The sequence below is a fragment of the Aythya fuligula genome, chromosome 10 (genome assembly GCF_009819795.1).
Source record: "Aythya fuligula isolate bAytFul2 chromosome 10, bAytFul2.pri, whole genome shotgun sequence".
NCBI lineage: Eukaryota > Metazoa > Chordata > Aves > Anseriformes > Anatidae > Aythya > Aythya fuligula.
Window position 1 is genome coordinate 17,190,386 of NC_045568.1, and position 17,064 is coordinate 17,207,449.

At 40.8% G+C, this 17,064-nt stretch overlaps 1 protein-coding gene across 1 annotated transcript in view; it reads left to right on the top strand.

Annotated features, from left to right (window-relative positions):
* The window catches only part of LOC116493133, a 32,335-nt gene extending 15,825 nt beyond the window's left edge, over positions 1-16,510 (top strand). Inside the window, exons 7-11 of the mRNA XM_032194276.1 lie at positions 915-1,131; positions 5,701-5,909; positions 6,426-6,498; positions 10,586-10,703; positions 16,315-16,510. Coding sequence (XP_032050167.1) covers positions 915-1,131; positions 5,701-5,909; positions 6,426-6,498; positions 10,586-10,703; positions 16,315-16,510 — 813 coding nt within the window. The remainder of the gene's footprint in view (positions 1-914; positions 1,132-5,700; positions 5,910-6,425; positions 6,499-10,585; positions 10,704-16,314) is intronic.
* The last annotated feature ends 554 nt before the right edge of the window (positions 16,511-17,064 follow it).

Here is a 17,064-nt window from a genome sequence, read left to right on the forward strand (position 1 = left end):
TTGCAGGGGAGTGCGGGCAGATGCATCTGGGGCCAATACAAGGCAACGTGGTGTTTCTGAAGTAGCATTTTTGTCCAAAGGCAGCTCATGATGCCCTCCTATGTTCTATTTTCATGGCCTTAGATTTAGCCTCTCCTGGGGAAAAGATGGTGATTTTATCTTTTCTGTAGAAACTCCATTGTATGTAGTGGGCATCATCCTGCTGTAACGAAATTCCCACCTGGAATTGCAATGGCCCAGTTCTGTAAAGCCAGACTCAAATGTCTTGATTGTTTTGCAGTTTGAGAGCTCCCAAATCTACATCCACTGGTAATTCCTGGCATTTCAAATCCAATATTTTAAACATCTTGTATTTTCCATTTTAATTCCAGTCAGGGGGAAATGATGTATGGCAGCTGATCAGATGACAGCTTGGTTTAAGTTATTGGCTGATATCTTTATTTGCGCACCAGCCTTGTGAAGATATTTTGACTGCACTCCACTTGAGCCAAATCCTGCCTTTGGAAACTTCTCTTAGCCTCCTTCATCCTGGAGCCAGCTGAATCTGAGGGCAGGATTTGGCCCTGGGGGTGAAATAGCTGGAAGACTTAACCGGTTATCTTCTGAGAGGCTGTACCTCACCCATGTCCCATGGGAAGCCAGGTCAGAAAGTACTGCGCCCTTCTCTGATGTACCTGGAGTGGTCAGTGCATCTCCTAGACCATAGCCCTCCTGCTCCATTGCTTAGTGCTCCTGTTCAGACTAATATCAGTGGAGATAAGGACGCGTTTTGGCTTGAATTAATTGTGTTTTTGATAGGTCAAGAAGACATGGATCCCTGTGCATGCTCCCACCTCACCCTTGCAGGCAGAGCCTGTCAGAGCTGTTCTGCTACAGCTTTTCTCCTTGCTGTGAAATGTGTGTCTTTGTTTTAGAAAGAAGTGGTGAGGGACGACATATTCTGGGGTTATAACAAGCGCCGCATCCTTGACCGGTTGCGGCTGGATGACAAGGTGGCCTACGTCACCGGCGGAGGGCAGGGAATTGGGAGAGCCTTTGCTCACGCGCTGGGGGAAGCTGGTGCCAAAGTAGCTGTTGTGGACCTGGTCCTTGAGAAGGCAGAAGCAGTGGCACATGAGCTCAGCCTCAAAGGTAAGCACAAGCCTAACCACAGTGGAAGGACAGGATAAAGTTACTGTCAGCATTAGCCTCTTCATGTGCCCTCAAGTTGAGGCAGTCCTTTTTGAAAACCTCCCTCCGCAGTTCTTTCAAACATGCATATGAGGTCAAATATAGGAACAAACCACTAGAAGACATAATAGCTAAAATCCCAAATAAGAGGTAAAATCCTCTGCAAGCCACTTCTATTTTAGCAGTAAAAACACGAAAAGTAACATAAAATTGAATTTCCCCCTAGAGTCACACTAAACTGCAATTGTAAAGAGGAGAAAGAAAACTGGAAATATAATTTTAATGAGAAAAGAAAGGAAGTGTTACTCATTTTATAATTCCTTTTGTGATATTACAACCAACCCTTCTTCAAAGTTCAGTACTTCATTGCCTCTAAGGATGGAGCTGTACCGAGGAAATGTTCATAGTCCCATATGGATCCAGACACCAGAACTTATGTCCACTCTGGTTTCAGGAAGGGATTGATCACCACCGGATGATCTGCCCACTGAAACTTGGAGTCTCCATTCTGCTTTAGCCAATGTAAAACTTCTCTCATAAACTGAAACATATTTGTGCAAAGTGCATTTGGACCATCGGAAACCATATTCTCCAGCAGAACCAGCCCCTGCAAGTGTATTTCATCTGTATTTCCATCGTTCTGCCTCTAACAGCTTTCTGGGGATGGGGCAAGGAATGGTTCATTCCTGGTTTTGTACCACCCTGAGCCTCTGCAGAGAATATATGAAACAAAAAGTCCCAGTCTGTACGCTGCCAGCTCTGGTAAGCATAAGACACATTACACTGAGTATCAGTGCAGTGGTTAAAGCTCTGATTGCTGGTCTGATCCCTAATAATGACCCAGAAAAGAGAGTCTCCAGCTCCTATTACAAATTCTTGAGTCATCCAGTACCTCCTTCCCTGAAGCTTTTCATTTTTCTTATGCACTGAAGCCATATGGTCTTGGCACACAATAGCTGTGCCCTACAACTTAACTTGCCTTTTGGATATTTTTTTACAGTTAGATCCTGCATATCAAGTAGAGCTATTCAGAAAGAAATGGGATACTTGATAGAGCCATGAGAATTTGGAAGCCAGTGGTCTGTTTGAAAATGAACTTAACTTTTCTCTAGGGCGTTTTCAGTAGGAGTTTGATCATCCATCCTGCAATGGCTGTCCTACCTCTCTGCTCCTTCACTGGTGGGTTGCAAGCCCACAGAAGGCAGCAGTGGTGGTGGGGTTACAAAATGCAGTCAGAGGGGTCACGAGGCATTGCAAATATTATTGCAGTCTAAAGTAAAGAAAATCTCACTTCTCAGTCTTTACACATCTTTATCCTTCGAGGTCAAATATTTTGTCGACTTGACCAGTGCAGCTGCTCAGGGCACATCTATTCCATCTCATGACAGTTTTTGAGGTTTCAAATTTATTGTCATTCCTTGTTGGAACAAAACCCAAACTTTGTAATGCTTTTGTGAAAGGGAATTATATCCAAATGCCCATTTTTGGAAAGGATCTGAAAAGGTCAGATTTTCAATCTCTTTCTCTCCAGAGGTAACTAGAGAGTCTATCCTGGACCTCAAAGCTTTCCCTTGAAAACTTCTGTTGAAATCAATATGTTTCTATGAAACATTTTGGCTTCAAAGAAGTAACATACTCTGTTGGAAATAAATTTTGACAAAAAGGTTCAGCTAGCTTTACTCTCACAAAATTCACATGAGTAAATTAAAGCAATCATTGTAGTATTAATACATATTTTTCCTGCTATAATAAGCACAAAGGAGCTGTGATTTTTTCCCCCCCTCTCTGGTTGTGGATCTCTTACTCCAAGCTGGAAACACAGTGCCCCAAGTCATTCCCATACTGATATTTCTTCAAAACACTTTACTTAGTTTTCTTAAACCCACTTTGCTTCTTATACCAAGGAGCCCTTTGCTGTCTTCTGGGAAGGCGCCATCACTTCATGATGGGTTTTAAACATCAGAAACCCTGTGATCTCAGTTTTAGCTTTGTTAGACAGCTCGGGATTATCTCCCTTGGCTACAGGGGTCTTTGTTTTTACATCCTGAGTGAATACCTTTTTCAACAGTTGCTAATGGATCCTGACAGAAGAACCAAAAATGATGAAACATAACCAAAAAATCCTAAGGGTTACCTTCCACTACATACCCATCTGTCTTCAGGGGGAATGACTGCCTCTACCTTAAGGGAAGAATTAGTCTGATGGGATTTTTAAAATGTGCATTTTCACTGTAAACTATGCAAATGCCTTCCCCACAATGTCACTTCTGATCTTCTTGTATATATGCAATGTTTTACTTCCATTTATACCGAGAGACCACAGATGGAGCCCCATGGCAATGGGGCTGCATGCACATATCACCTCCAGAGGGGCAGCTCAGAGAGATTTGGCACATTGATGCCTCTCCATCACTGACCCATGGGGTGCCTCTCCTGCCCCTTTCGTTCCAGCACTACCTCCACCTGCATCACAAAAACAAACTGAAGCCTGAAGAGGTACATGGGTACTGTCATGCATATAGCAGCAGGGTCCTGCCTTGCGTTTCTTACTTCTGGTTAGTTCTACAAATTTAAAGCTATTTTCCCGTAGTTTATATAATTAATTAATTAATTTTAACAGATGGCCCGGGGGGACAGCAGAGAGAAAGGGACTTATTTTCCCTCTCTCAGAGTGCAGAGATACCATCTGAATTGATTAAGGTCAAGTGTGGGACTCTGTTTTGAAGTGAGCGTGCCTTCACTGCTTCTTCTCTAGACACTCACATGTGGCACCTTTTGTCCTGTTTTTATGAACTATCATATACGATGACGCCACAGATGGGGTGAGAGTTGGAGGGCAGGTGAAGAGCCTCATTCTGTTACCATTAGTTACACGCTTGTACCCATTTTGTCTCTAAAGAGAGTAAGAAAGATTGCAGCAGCTCCGAGTATGTTGCATGTCTCAATAACAATTAGAAGGAGCAATGGGGGCTGTCTGCCTATTCTTATTCTTTCTGCATATTTAGCATAAATCCTGCGATAAAACAAGAGGGCTTGTTTTGTGGCAGTACGTGCATTCATTTTCGTAGGTGGCTGCCTTGCGGGTCTGCCCTTTTCTGCTCCATGGAAAACGAGGGGAGATCATCACTGAGCTTTTATTGTTTTGCCTTGCTTTTCCCAAAGTCTCCATCTCAAGACTCCATTTGGGAGCCTTCTATTCTCCTAGGAAAGGTTTAAGGGTGTTTTTTGAGAAGGTGCATCCACTTCCACCCTAGCTGTGCAAGGGGATGGTGCAGCAGTGTCCATAGTCCTTTGGAAACAGCTTTCTGAGAGTTATGACAAGGTCAGTACCAGGTGAAGTGTCAGCTGGGAGTTTAGATACAGCTCAGAGGCTGGACTATGGGTATGGTATCGATCAAATAGTCACAATCAGCACTGCATATGGTGAGGCAGCCCTTCCCCTCTGTAATAAAAATCACTCTTTCCCTCTCCCTTTCTAGGGAGACCTGCTTATAACACACAATCTTTGTCCAGTCCATTGGAGAACATGCCATACCATGCTGTGTTTCTTGCAGACTGCTCATCCAAGGTCCAGTTCCAGCGGCTGCCCCCTCCTTATAAAGTTCACCACAGGGCTTACAGGTGTAGCCTTGTTTGACTTTCAGGTTGGGTTTAATCCCATTGGCTTCAGGTGCCTTGGTACACTGCTTTTTGCTTGTTAATAAGGGCATTTAAAGCTGATTTTGATATTAAATGAAATGAAGTTAATTACAATTCAGCACTGGAGCAATAGTCAACATCCGTATTCTTCTAGGAAAAAAAAAAAAACCAACAAGCACAACTTTTGCAAATTTCTGATCCAGTATATCTTTTCACTTTTGAATCTTTGTGTTACTTTGGCAGTGTGATTTTCAGCAAATAAGGCCAGAAACTGTGACCACCACACCCATGCACCTGCAGGTATTCCTAGTTAGCTTCTGCCTAAAACTGGCTTGGTTTTGTACTTCATCTAGAGAACACTTTTGGGAAAAATTAGTTTGCCCCCTGTAGTACCTGATGTCTGGCATAAAAAAAAGCATCTGCATTTTAGCAAATGAAGGAATACTTTGCTTTTCTTGTTTCGGAGCTGTTGCCAGCCATCAGTAAGCGATGCTCTACAGTCCCCAGCACCCGCGAACCGCTGGAATTGCTCACGCTCTGGAAAGCTGCAGTTGAGTGTTTGGACAGAAGATGGTGCAGTGTTCAAAGCTTCGTCCTGCTGGAGTGTCAAACTCGGCTTTCACACCTCGGTTTTATGTGAGCTACCAACAAGCAAACCTTGCACCATTTAGCAACTTAAAAAAAAATATATATATATATATATATATATATATATATATATATTGCAATAACACACAATTTGCTACGGTTTGTGGAGCAGGGAATTAAGGTGGCACGATACATATATGTATACTACTCATGCATATCTACGTGAATTAATAAATGATAAAAAATATATTATTTTTTTTGCTGAATTCCCATACTGACTTCATCACCCTTATTTTAATTTAGGGATTAAAAGCATTGCCCTTGCAGCAGATGTAAGCAAACCCAAGGATGTGCAGAGGATTGTTGATACGATTGTGGCTCGATGGGGCACAGTTGACATTGCATGCAACAATGCAGGAATCAATATGAACTCTGCAAGTGAAGACACGTCACTAGAAGAATGGGACAAAACTTTTAATGTTAATTTACGAGGATTATTTTTGTGCTGCCAAGTGAGTATGAAATGCTGTACAGGTTTGTTTTGCAAGGGGCAATGATTTTCATATTTACTTTAACAAGTAACACTTTTTAAAAAATATATTTTTATTTTTACTAATTTTCACAACAAAAATGATGTTAGTTTCAATGAGGTTACTGAAAGATTGGTTTTATGTCAATTAAAGACCTCGATCAATATTTTCAAAAGCAGCTGGTAACTTACTAGCTGTTCAAGCTCAGGCATTTTTGGAGGGTGATTATTTGACATTTTCTGAAAAGCAGAAGGCTTTGGGGGACCATTCCTAACATCAGTGATTTTTTAAAAATATTGCCAAAAGCAAGGAGGGTCTGAAATGGCAATGGAATTTTTCCTGCATCAGCCATTTTTATACCAATTTTTTATATCAAGTGCTTAAAAAAAAGTGTTAGCACATAAACTCTTCTGAAAAGTGAAGACTAATTTATTATCATGTCATTATTAGCACAATCACAAAAAGGGTCACTGGTCTTTCCTTTAATTTCTGTCACAGGCTGCAGGCCGCATTATGCTGAATCAAGGATATGGGAAGATAATTAACACAGCATCTATGGCAAGTTTAATAGGTGAGTGATGAGAGCTAACAGTTGTGCTTCAGAATCCATATTTTAATTACTACCGATGCTATTTGAATCAATTAAACCTGTATTGGGAAGGAGTAAATCACTGACATTTTGTATTAGAGGAAATGTACTACAAAATTTTTATTGATATCATTTTTCAACATTTATCTGTCCTCTATGTTTTAGAGCACTTATTACTTTTTATAGAAGAGGCGGAGTCACCTCTGAGCCTGATGCACTGATGGCATGGGAGAGATGCTCTTGCCCTCCCCAGTAATTTTGGGAAAATGCATTTGAGTGTGGGAATCAGTGCCATAGTGTTGTTTAGAAGCCACCCAAAAACTTTTGTGCTGCTCTTCAACCCAGTACCTGCGGTTATATTTCAATATTGTTGCCAACAGGTGTCTCCACCGACGCTGCTGAATCAGCAGTGTCGTCAAAAGCGCCAATAAACCATTGTAACATATGGAATGAAATCCCTACTGCTGAGCTAATCTGGAAGGCAGTTACATGCTGGTGAACTGAGGCCCATGTAACAAAAATTGATCAATTACACAAATTAAGCATAGCCCTTTAGGAATTTATTTTATTGGTCTGGACATCTGTTGCAGTATTGTCCAAATCCAAAAATCAAATGGTGCCTTGGGCTGCCAAGTTAGGCAAGAAAATCTAGTAGCTATAAAAGTACAACTGAAAACCCCTGTATTAATATCATGTCCATCTGCTGAATGTTACATAAATATGCAGTCTTTTTATTTTCCTTGGGAATAACATTTATTTTTACTGTGCCCAGTTTGACATTCTGTGACATTCTGTTCAGTTTATTGCATAGTAACTTTAAATGTTTCTTCAAAAATGCATTTATAATGTTGTTGTTAATTTTTTTTTCAAGTGTCTTTAGCAGCTGTTTTACTTATGCTTAAGCACAGGCACCATCCCTTCGCCCCAGCTTTGTAGAGTAACAAAACCTCCCAAACAAAAGTAGTTTTGAAAAAATTGCAGAGTTAAACTTTATACCCCTATGAAGTACAATCCTGAGAGCAGCTTGGAAGGGACTTTGCAAATTCCTTTTACTTATCACTGAAAGTTAGTGCGGGTGGACATGGGTAGGCCAGAAGTTAAGAGACGAAGGGATGTGTTTACCTTCTGAACCTGTTTGAGTCTTGGCATGGAAAAAATCTAGTAGTTATAAAACTACAACTGAAAACCACGATGTTCATATCATGTCCATCTGCTGAATGTTAAATAAATATGTTGGTTGGTTGGTTATTTAAGTATGTTGGCCAACTGGCATAGTATGAAATGTTTCTAGAAATAGTTAGGGGATATTTTTTTTTTATTTTTGTAGGTTGAGTCCTTCCTGAGAGATAGAGGAAAATAAGTAGAGTCTTAGCAGGATAGGGAGGTTTTTGTTTGTGATTTTTTCCAGATAACACTGCTTAGAATCAATTTTAATTAATTGAAGGTAGGCTGCATACATTTTGCATATGTGCATTTTGATTCTGGTATTTGACTGGAATTATTCCAGACGTATGCTTCAGCAGCAGTGATGAGGCTGCTGCGGCTCTGCCATTTGTACAGGTGTAACCACGCTCTCTAATTTTTACAGCAAATATCTGTAGTAAGTGGTCTGTTCTCTCTGTGTGCACCTCTCATTAACATTATGCTGCTGCTTCAAGGTCAGGCTAGAAGCCTTATGCACCGAACAAGGTCACAAAAACATTGTGTCAGGTGTTTAAAATGTAATGCAGCTGATGTTTGCAGCATTTTTATCTGCTTTCCTCCTGTCTCCTCCATGTGAAACACAAGTGAGTGAGTGTCCTCCCTTCACACAGGCCTTACAAACTTTTTTTTTTTTTTTTTTTTTTTTGTGACACTGCTATAGGAATGGCTTTCTCACAAGCTGTTTTGCTGTTTTGCATGGGTTTCAAGAGTTGAAGATTTGCTGGTCTTTAAGAGAACACCCAAAAGGGCAGCTTGGGGAAGGGAGGAGGAGGTGCTCAGCAAGGCAGTGGTACTTGAGCCAAGAATCTCCAGAGGGGGATATTTCATCTTCTGGGTTACCTTCCTTAGCCATTTCTACAAAGACAAAAGAACTGACATGGATAAACTCTTAAAACCCCTGACTTGAGCAGCCACCCCAAATCAGAAAGTGGATTCTGATACCTCCCAACAACGTGCTGCTCTCACCCACATGGGCAGGAGGTGCAAGGAAGGTGCCAAAACTCCTATCCTCTTAGCAAACACCAAATGATTTATCACAGACAGACGTGTTTGGAAAGTTTAGCAAAGAACTGCTATTGGGAGGTTGTGAGGTTAACTACCAAAGTCATACCTAACTTGGAGCTGATGCACAGCAATTAATCAAGAAATTAGGTTCCACTCCTGTTTGAGAGCCCCCACAGAGTGCTGTGTCGGCGGGACAGCAGGCACACACAGAGGACAACACGGTTCTGCTGGTTGCAATGGGAATTGTTTGGTATGGAACAAAAAATCAGTACCGGGTAAATGCTGGCAGAGGGGGCCAGTGTGTGAACTGCTCTTTGCAGCCTAATTCTAAAAAGGCCTAATTCAGAGCAAACTTTCAGCACATGCAGAAATATTTATTTATTTATTTATTTATTTATTTATTTATTTATTTATTTATTTATTGTTGCCCCAATCTTGTATGTTCTTCACATCTATTCACAGATGTCTCTGTTCAAGTCCAGGTTCTTATTCACATGCTCAGTAATTTACAGCAAGGCTCTTCACTCTTTCAGAGCTAACTCAGTTTGGTACAGTCTTTGTTACACCCTTCAGATTGTCACACTTGAAAACAATCGTTTCAGACGGTGAGAGCAATTGTGGTTGTATGGGGGTAACATGGACAGTGGTGGTCTGGAAGTGATACACCAGTTTAACCTCACAGGTTGGGACCAACCCAATGCCAACTGCTATACCTTAGGGGAGCTCCCAAGGTGCAGTGCCACCCACCCTCCCACGCTACATTTGCTCATTTTGTGGTTTCTGGTGTTCAGCACTGTTTTTTCCCCACTGTCCCTCCAAGAAGTGCCTTTTTGATGTCTGGTTCCAGCACGGTGCTAATTACAGATCAGTTTTTTGCACCAAATTTGCTTAAAGAGTTCATGCCTGCACCCAGGTCAGAGAAAAGTCCAGAGAGAGAGGTGGTGTGGGTGTAAATCCCAACAGCCAGGCTGGTTCGGGTTGACTCTGGTGGGTTTAAGGCACTTTACACCCACCAGGGATTTGCCCTTAAGTAGCTTTCCTGGGAGCACTGCAAGCCTGAGAGCTCGCAGAGGGGCAGAGCCACCCGAGCATGCAGCGCTAGCAAGCCTGCACATTGTAATTAGCAAGCCGATCATTTTCCCTCTGTGACTGACATGTGACATCTCTGAAACATTTTCAAAAGCTTCAGATTTTGAAAGTGGTGGGTGTTTGGAATTTTTGGGATGCACCTGGGCTCACATCCACACAAACACTGATTAGATAATGTGATGTGTTTGCTTCAGACTATGGATAATTTAAAAATTAAGGAGAATAATTTGTTCCAGGAAGCTATATATAATATAGTATGTTATATAAAATCTATTATGCATACCTATTATATTATATTGCATTATTTTATATTAGTATTACAATGTATGAATATTTTACATAAAATATACCTATGTGTATAATATAAAAATATTATATATGCTACATTATATTATCACAATGCAATGTTATGTATTATTATATATGATTATTTATCTTTCTTGGAAATAGTCAAATACTTGCATATGTATGTTTAACATCTTGCTTTTAGCTTTGCCCAGATAGAGAACATTTAAAATTTTTTATTTTTTTTTATTATTTTTTTTTCCCTCCATTTCTTTCAGTACCCCAGCTGCTGAGGCAAAAATGCGAGGTGGCTAAATAGAAATTTAGAGTTTTTTGGTGTGGCTAAATTGTTGTTGCTCCCTACCTTGTATCAGGGAAAACAGCAAATAGTTCATCTCAATGCAGGGAAGTAGTGTAGTGCTTAAACTTCCCCGCACATATTAAATTGTGGAGAATAAATATTTTCCTATTTCTGACTCCCTTCCAGTTCCGCACCCACAGAAGCAGTTGGCGTACAACGCCTCGAAAGCTGGGGTCGTAAAATTAACACAGACGTTAGGAACTGAATGGATTGACAGAGGAGTAAAAGTCAACTGCATTTCCCCGTAAGTAAAATGTAGTCTCATTTTGAAAGTACAAAGAGAATGAAATGTTCTAAAAAGCTCAAATGAGCAGTATCTTGGAAAATAAAGTTTCTAATTAGCAGGTGGATTGCATCCCTTTTTATGTTGTCTTTTCCTTAACAAAGGTTTAAATACTTAGAACCAAGCCTGCTCTGTTGCTGTGTATACTCAGGGATTTAAGAAGAGGTTTTAGCATTTGATAATAGGTTTTCCAATAATGTGAAGGGTAGTTTTTAGCGTTTCTCTTCCAGATGAAATATTTCCTTAGTCTGTCCAAGCCTTCTGCGGTTAAAGAAAAGGCTTTTGACACTTAATAGACAATACTTCTTTCCCCTTTTTACTTGAGACAAATATATAGGCACTTTAAAAGCCACATTGTAGTGCTGTAATTGAGATAGCGTTCAGCTCTGACAGTCACAGGAGGCCAGGTGTAATTTTGTAAATATATATATATATATTTATTACAAATTACATTTTCCTCACTTTTGGAGGCTTAAAGCTGCATGTTTTATTTTATGGTATTTATTCCCAAAGCAAAGTTTTCTTGCCACTTTTTCTCTCCCTGTTCCTCACACACATGCCCAACACAGTCATTTTATTAAACAATTAACAGTGCATGATAGCGCTAAGCAGAAACCCAAGTGGATGGCGCTAATTGGAAGCGGTCAAATTCTGTAGACCATTGAAGTCAATCAGAGTAAGTAAGAAGGGCAGGATTTTAACCCAGGAGTTAAATTGTAATAATGAAGATATAATGTACGTCAAATTAGGAAAAACAAATTACATATTTTAATCCACAAAGTGGAATAAAAAAAAAAATCAGAGCTCAATGGTAAGTGCCTGTGTTTTTACCGTCGTTTTGCTCTCCACTTCCTTGTGCTAGCTGTCTTCCTTATGATTATTTATTACTAATTATAGCAGTGATTCCAGCCTTCACTGTATGTGATCCATGGATTCTTTAAACAGCGTCTTACTTCCTAATAGGATTTTCCCCATGCCAATGCTAACAGCTCTGCAATAGTGTTCTCACAACTGGGTCTGGTGAATTTACACTGGCTTTTAGGAGCCAGGGGAGATGAACGGAATTAGGGAAGCCCAGCAGGACCTGGCAGAAACTGTGCCTGCAAATGCACAGGTAATCTTTACCAACAGAGATGGGATAGTATTTCATATTCACTGTGATCATGAGTGAGAAGGCTCTTAGAGGAGGAATTACCCATTTTTAAGGGGTTTACATAAATTTAAAAAGTATCCGCCAAATGATCAAAACTCATTGCTTTGTATAAATTAGAAACCTACACTTGTATTTGAAGAAGTTATGTTTTTGGAGGCAGTCATCAGTGCATGGGGAAAAAACAGTCTCACTTTTCTTTCTCTACTTTTTTAAGCCAAAATGAGGTTGCATTTTACCACCTGTACCTGTCTTAAACTCTCACTCTCAGGTCAAAATCCTGTGATAGGAAGTGGGATTTTTCTTTGCATTGCAATAGCCAGGAGTGGCACACAAAGGACAAAGGTTTCTGCTGTGGTTAAGGTCCCCTGCTCAGCACACAGCAGTTCTCTCCTACACAGCTGGGACCTGGACTGAAATGCTCTCAAACCCCAGCAGCATTTTCCTCCCGTCACTTCAAAGCTTTGGTTGTGCCCCTCCTGTCCAGCTGCCCAGGTAGCTTTGGGTCATGATCCAGCATGGTTTGTATCGGTCAGATCCTCCCCACCAAACACAAAATCTGCAGGTGCTTCTGCCTATATGAAGTGAGAACCTGTGTTTCAGAGCAGGTTTGCACCCATCCTCAGGCCCATGAACCCCACCAGACTTGTTGTCGTACCTCTGTCTCTGGCACAGTGGCATCTTCAGGTCACTTCAGTGTAATGGTACCTCAGATAATTCCTAGAGAAGTAAAATCAGTAGTTGTGCCACTAAGTCCCTTGTTCTTCCTACACTTGGTTTCTTTAATGCTTTAAGGCATTCCCAGCTTACCTCTGTCTGAAACTCCAGACACTCCAGGCTGGCCTTAAACATAATTTCACCATGCAAACCTTTTGGCCTTTTTCCCTTCTTCCTATCTGGTCACTTTTTATCAACTTAATTTCTTAACGAGTGCATAAAACTTATGCAGACCAATGCATAAAAGTTATCAATGCATAAAATGTTACGGCAGAGTCCCTAGCATAATTTATAGCATTTATAAAATCAAAGATCCAGCCTTCTCTTGCTGGCCAGGCAAGTCTCAAGTCCAGGAGGAGAAAGAGGTTGAGACTCCTCGGATGCTTTGGTTGGCATTGCCTGTTGCTCCAGGCAGAGCAAGCATCTCTGTGCTCAGCCTTTCTGCCACCATCTACTGCAATTGCCTTGTAGCCTGTTGCAGAGCTGGTGCCACGCAAAATAAAAGAGCTGGACTCTTATCAAAAGGGAAATGGAGACTGGGCCACAGAGGGGAATTAAGGGTGAACAGGGAGCTTTACAGCACCGACAGGCAATGTGCCCAGCTGCCCGCAGTATGTGCTTTAGCCCCCTTCCCGGTCCCTGCAGACATTTTACATGAGTTGGATATGATGGAGCAGGGGACTTTTGAAGACCTCTGTTTTTTGGCATGGAGCACTGGAACACCTCATTTTGCAGCCACCGTGCTGAATCAGTGACAATTGTCTGAACTGAATGCTTTTAGCCAGGGGTCATAAAGCAGGTGGGGCAGGATCACCCCGGGTTTGGGGTCCTCCCCATCACAGGAAGGAAAGGCAGGAGAACTAGCACCCCAGCATCACCTAAAGGCGTCCCAATTAAGCAGCATTACCATCCCCATTAAGCAGCAGTCCTTGCTGGTAAGTATCTTTGGACTTAAATCTAATTCCTTGGGAGATGTCCCAATTAAGTGGATCTCTTGATTAAACACTTCCTGATTAAGTGGAGTGTACTTAACTCATTCAAATTAATAACTCATCTGAAAGAAATCAAGTTACACACAGATGGAATCTTTTTTTGCTCTCATTTGGGGATTGAACGCACGTAACAATTCCAGTTAAGTATCTGGTAAGTGATATTTTTCCTAATGCGTCTCTCGAAGTGGAAATGTTTTAGGCAATTGTTTCTTTTCCTTTTTTTTTTCCTTAACGTCTCAAATTGTCCTGTGTATCAATAATGAAATATTGATGCTCATGTCTAATGTTAAGGAACCAGCAGTTTGATATTACATTGACATGCAACAGAAAGTACTGATAGGCTCAGCACTGCATATGAGATGAGGTAGGGAATTAATGCATTGGCAGTTGTCTTTGCTGGAACTGGTTAGAAGCCAACTAAAATCTGCCTAAAAGGGTTCGACAACATTAAATTGCCCAACTTGGCACCAAAGCTTTCCCAGAAGATGTGTAGTATCAATGACATGCCTAATATTTATAGTGCCATCAGTATGTGTGTTTGCAACTTTAAGTTTTGTGCTATATTTTTTCTCATTTATGTAACAAAAATTTTTAATGAAGTTTTGTTACACATCAAAATTTTTGCTGCTTGAAGTCAACGTAAGGAAAGGTCAAACAAGAGGTGCAATCCTGTGATTTTCAGGTCGTAACAGTGAGACCAAGGACGGTTTTCCCAAACATTGAAAAATACCCTCTTTTTAGTGAAATCTGTTGTGCTGGAGGAATGTGCATCATATTTCCCAATCTGGATCCCCTTTTAAAAAATATTAATAAATTAAAAAAATATTTATAAATAATAAAAAACATAAGGATTTTATTCTGATCTCTGATAGTGTAAAGCCAGAATGATTACGCTGATGATTTTGTAAGCATAGAGAGAGGCACGTAAGGGAAAGGAGTGCAACATATTCCACATCTGCTGCTGAAAGCATGTTTCTCTCTGAAGAAAAGCAGTACTCGAGGAGTTTGGGTGAGTGAGGGGGGAGACCTGGAAGTGTGCTTAGGGGAAATAAATGAACTATCCGCAGTCCTATACTGGAATGTGTTTGATTTTATTACAGTGCCAGAGCTTAACCAAGCGGTGTTGCTCAGTGTTTCTGAACTGTTCTGGTGTTTATTGACAATTATAATAAAAAATAAAGCTCATATTTAAATCCTGCCCGATTAGTGAAAACAGAAACGTTTGGGGGAAAGTCTGAATTAGTTCCACTTTGTAACAGAGTAAATAGAAGATTTCAGACTTCATTTAAAACAAAAGGTAAATCTCATACCCAGAATCCAGTGTGTCTCAAAAAATTATTTCCTTGGAAGTATAAATTGGGATGCCAATGAAGTTTCAGAACAAAACGGGTATTTTTATACTTTGTTCATTTCATATTTATCACTAGCTTGTTTGCTAATTTTCATTTGCAAGAGGCAATTCTTCCAGCTAACTGGCTGCCTCAATGGGCCACTGATTTCTTTGAAGTGACAGTCTGTAAATATGCATAAAAAAGAGATGCAATTAGCGTGTGTGTGGTTCAGTGCAGCCTGATTTCATTGGCAAGTTTACCCACAGTGTTGATAAGCTACATTATCTAGAAAATTGGCCGCTGAAAAACAGCACCTCTGATTGCCAGCAAAGGTTCCAGATAACAGGGTGCTGAAGAGAAATATAATTGAGGTTGAATATGTTAACCAAGGTGTCACATGCTCCTTAGAAGCGCTAATTTATCAGCATGTTGGAATTTTTATTAACATTTGGAATGCATTTCTACCACACTAATGAAGTGGAATTGGCAGTTCAGGTTTTAGTTATTGTCATTTCTGAGAAGTTAAATGTAATTTCTCGTTAGACACAGTTATGTAAATATATTTGTTCAGGGGCTGAAAAAATTATACATTTCACAAAATACAAATATGTTGTTAAGGAGGAGTGTGACAAATCAGTCGCAGTTAAAGTCATAAAAGCCAGCCAAACGTTCGCCCTGCATTGTGTTTTCCGGAGCATCACTCATTTTTAGGGCACCTGGAGAAAATGAACTTAGCAGAGTTTTAATAAATGGTGTAGTCACTTATTAATGTAAGGCAGGCAAGACAGGTAAATGCGTTGTGCTTTGTCGGAGTATTTGTTTAAGGGGAATTGCTCTGTGCTGTGTCTCTCCTTTTTTGTGTGGAAAGAGTTTGGGACTGGGCAAGGTGCTGGCTTTTGTATGTATGGAAAGTCAGGCTGTTTTCAGTTTCTGGGCTGTATACAAACATGCCAAGCAACATTATGCTCTGAAAAGAGAAATCAGAAAAAGGACAGCAGTTCCCAAAAGTAGCAACAGAGCTGACTCGAGGCACTTCTGTTTCCAATGCCATGCTTGTTTTCTATAGGAAATAGGATATCTGGAGATTATGATGAGTAACCTGAAAGTTAGAGGGTAACATTATTAGGCAAGAGAACAGTGTGTGTGTTCTCTGTTTAAAATAAATCCTCTAGGCTTGCCCAGCAGTTGTGAAGGACAGTAGGTAAGAAGTGATACCGAAGTTTTCATGATGACTTTTAGTAGAAGCACAGGCGGCGCAGCTTGCGGCTCTCCTTAAACTACTTCATAATTTTCCATCTGATTTAACGCCTCGAACACATGAGCTCTGCCTTTCATCTTGGTCAGACCCATCCATAAATCTGTGCCACGTGTGCTTTTTGCAGGGGCATCGTGGACACGGCGCTCATCCGCTCCGAGGCCCTGCAGCCGCTGGTGCAGCGCTGGCTGGTGGACATCCCCGCAGGAAGGCTGGCTCGGGGGACGGACCTGCAGGCTGCCGTCGTCTTTTTGGCCTCTGAAGCCTCCGACTACATGACGGGCCACAACCTGGTCATTGAGGGGGGCCAGAGCCTGTGGTGAGGGTACCTCCAGCCTCCCTTCTCGGGAGCGCGGTTCACTTCGCAGAGTAAGTAACGGAGATTGGGGTAGTCCCAGCTTGGGCTTCTGCAGAGAAGTAGGCAGCTACTCTGAAATGCTTGTTTTCTTCTTTGGGGTGTTGTTCTGGAGACTCATATAATGGGGAAAACAAACAAAAAAAACACACATACACACAAAAACTAAAAACTTAATTTTCACCATTTTCATGTTTTCCACTATGCTATCATATTTCTGTTATATTAGCATTTAATCATATAAAGGTATATTTACTGCAGTTATATTTGGCTATTAGTTTAGCAGTGGGTATTTTTTAAGCAATCAATATTAGCTGATCTGCGCAGTTTATTGTTCTTAGGCTATTTTTTGTATTCAAGTTGTTCCAGTGACATCTGTGAATGGTGAAAAACAGTTGGATGTAGTGTTAAAAAAAAATAAATTAGTTCATTGCATTTGAACCTGAATGTTGCCATTTTATATTTACTGGTGTTCTTAGTTTTTGACAGTGTTTTTATACAAACACCCACATAAATGCCCCT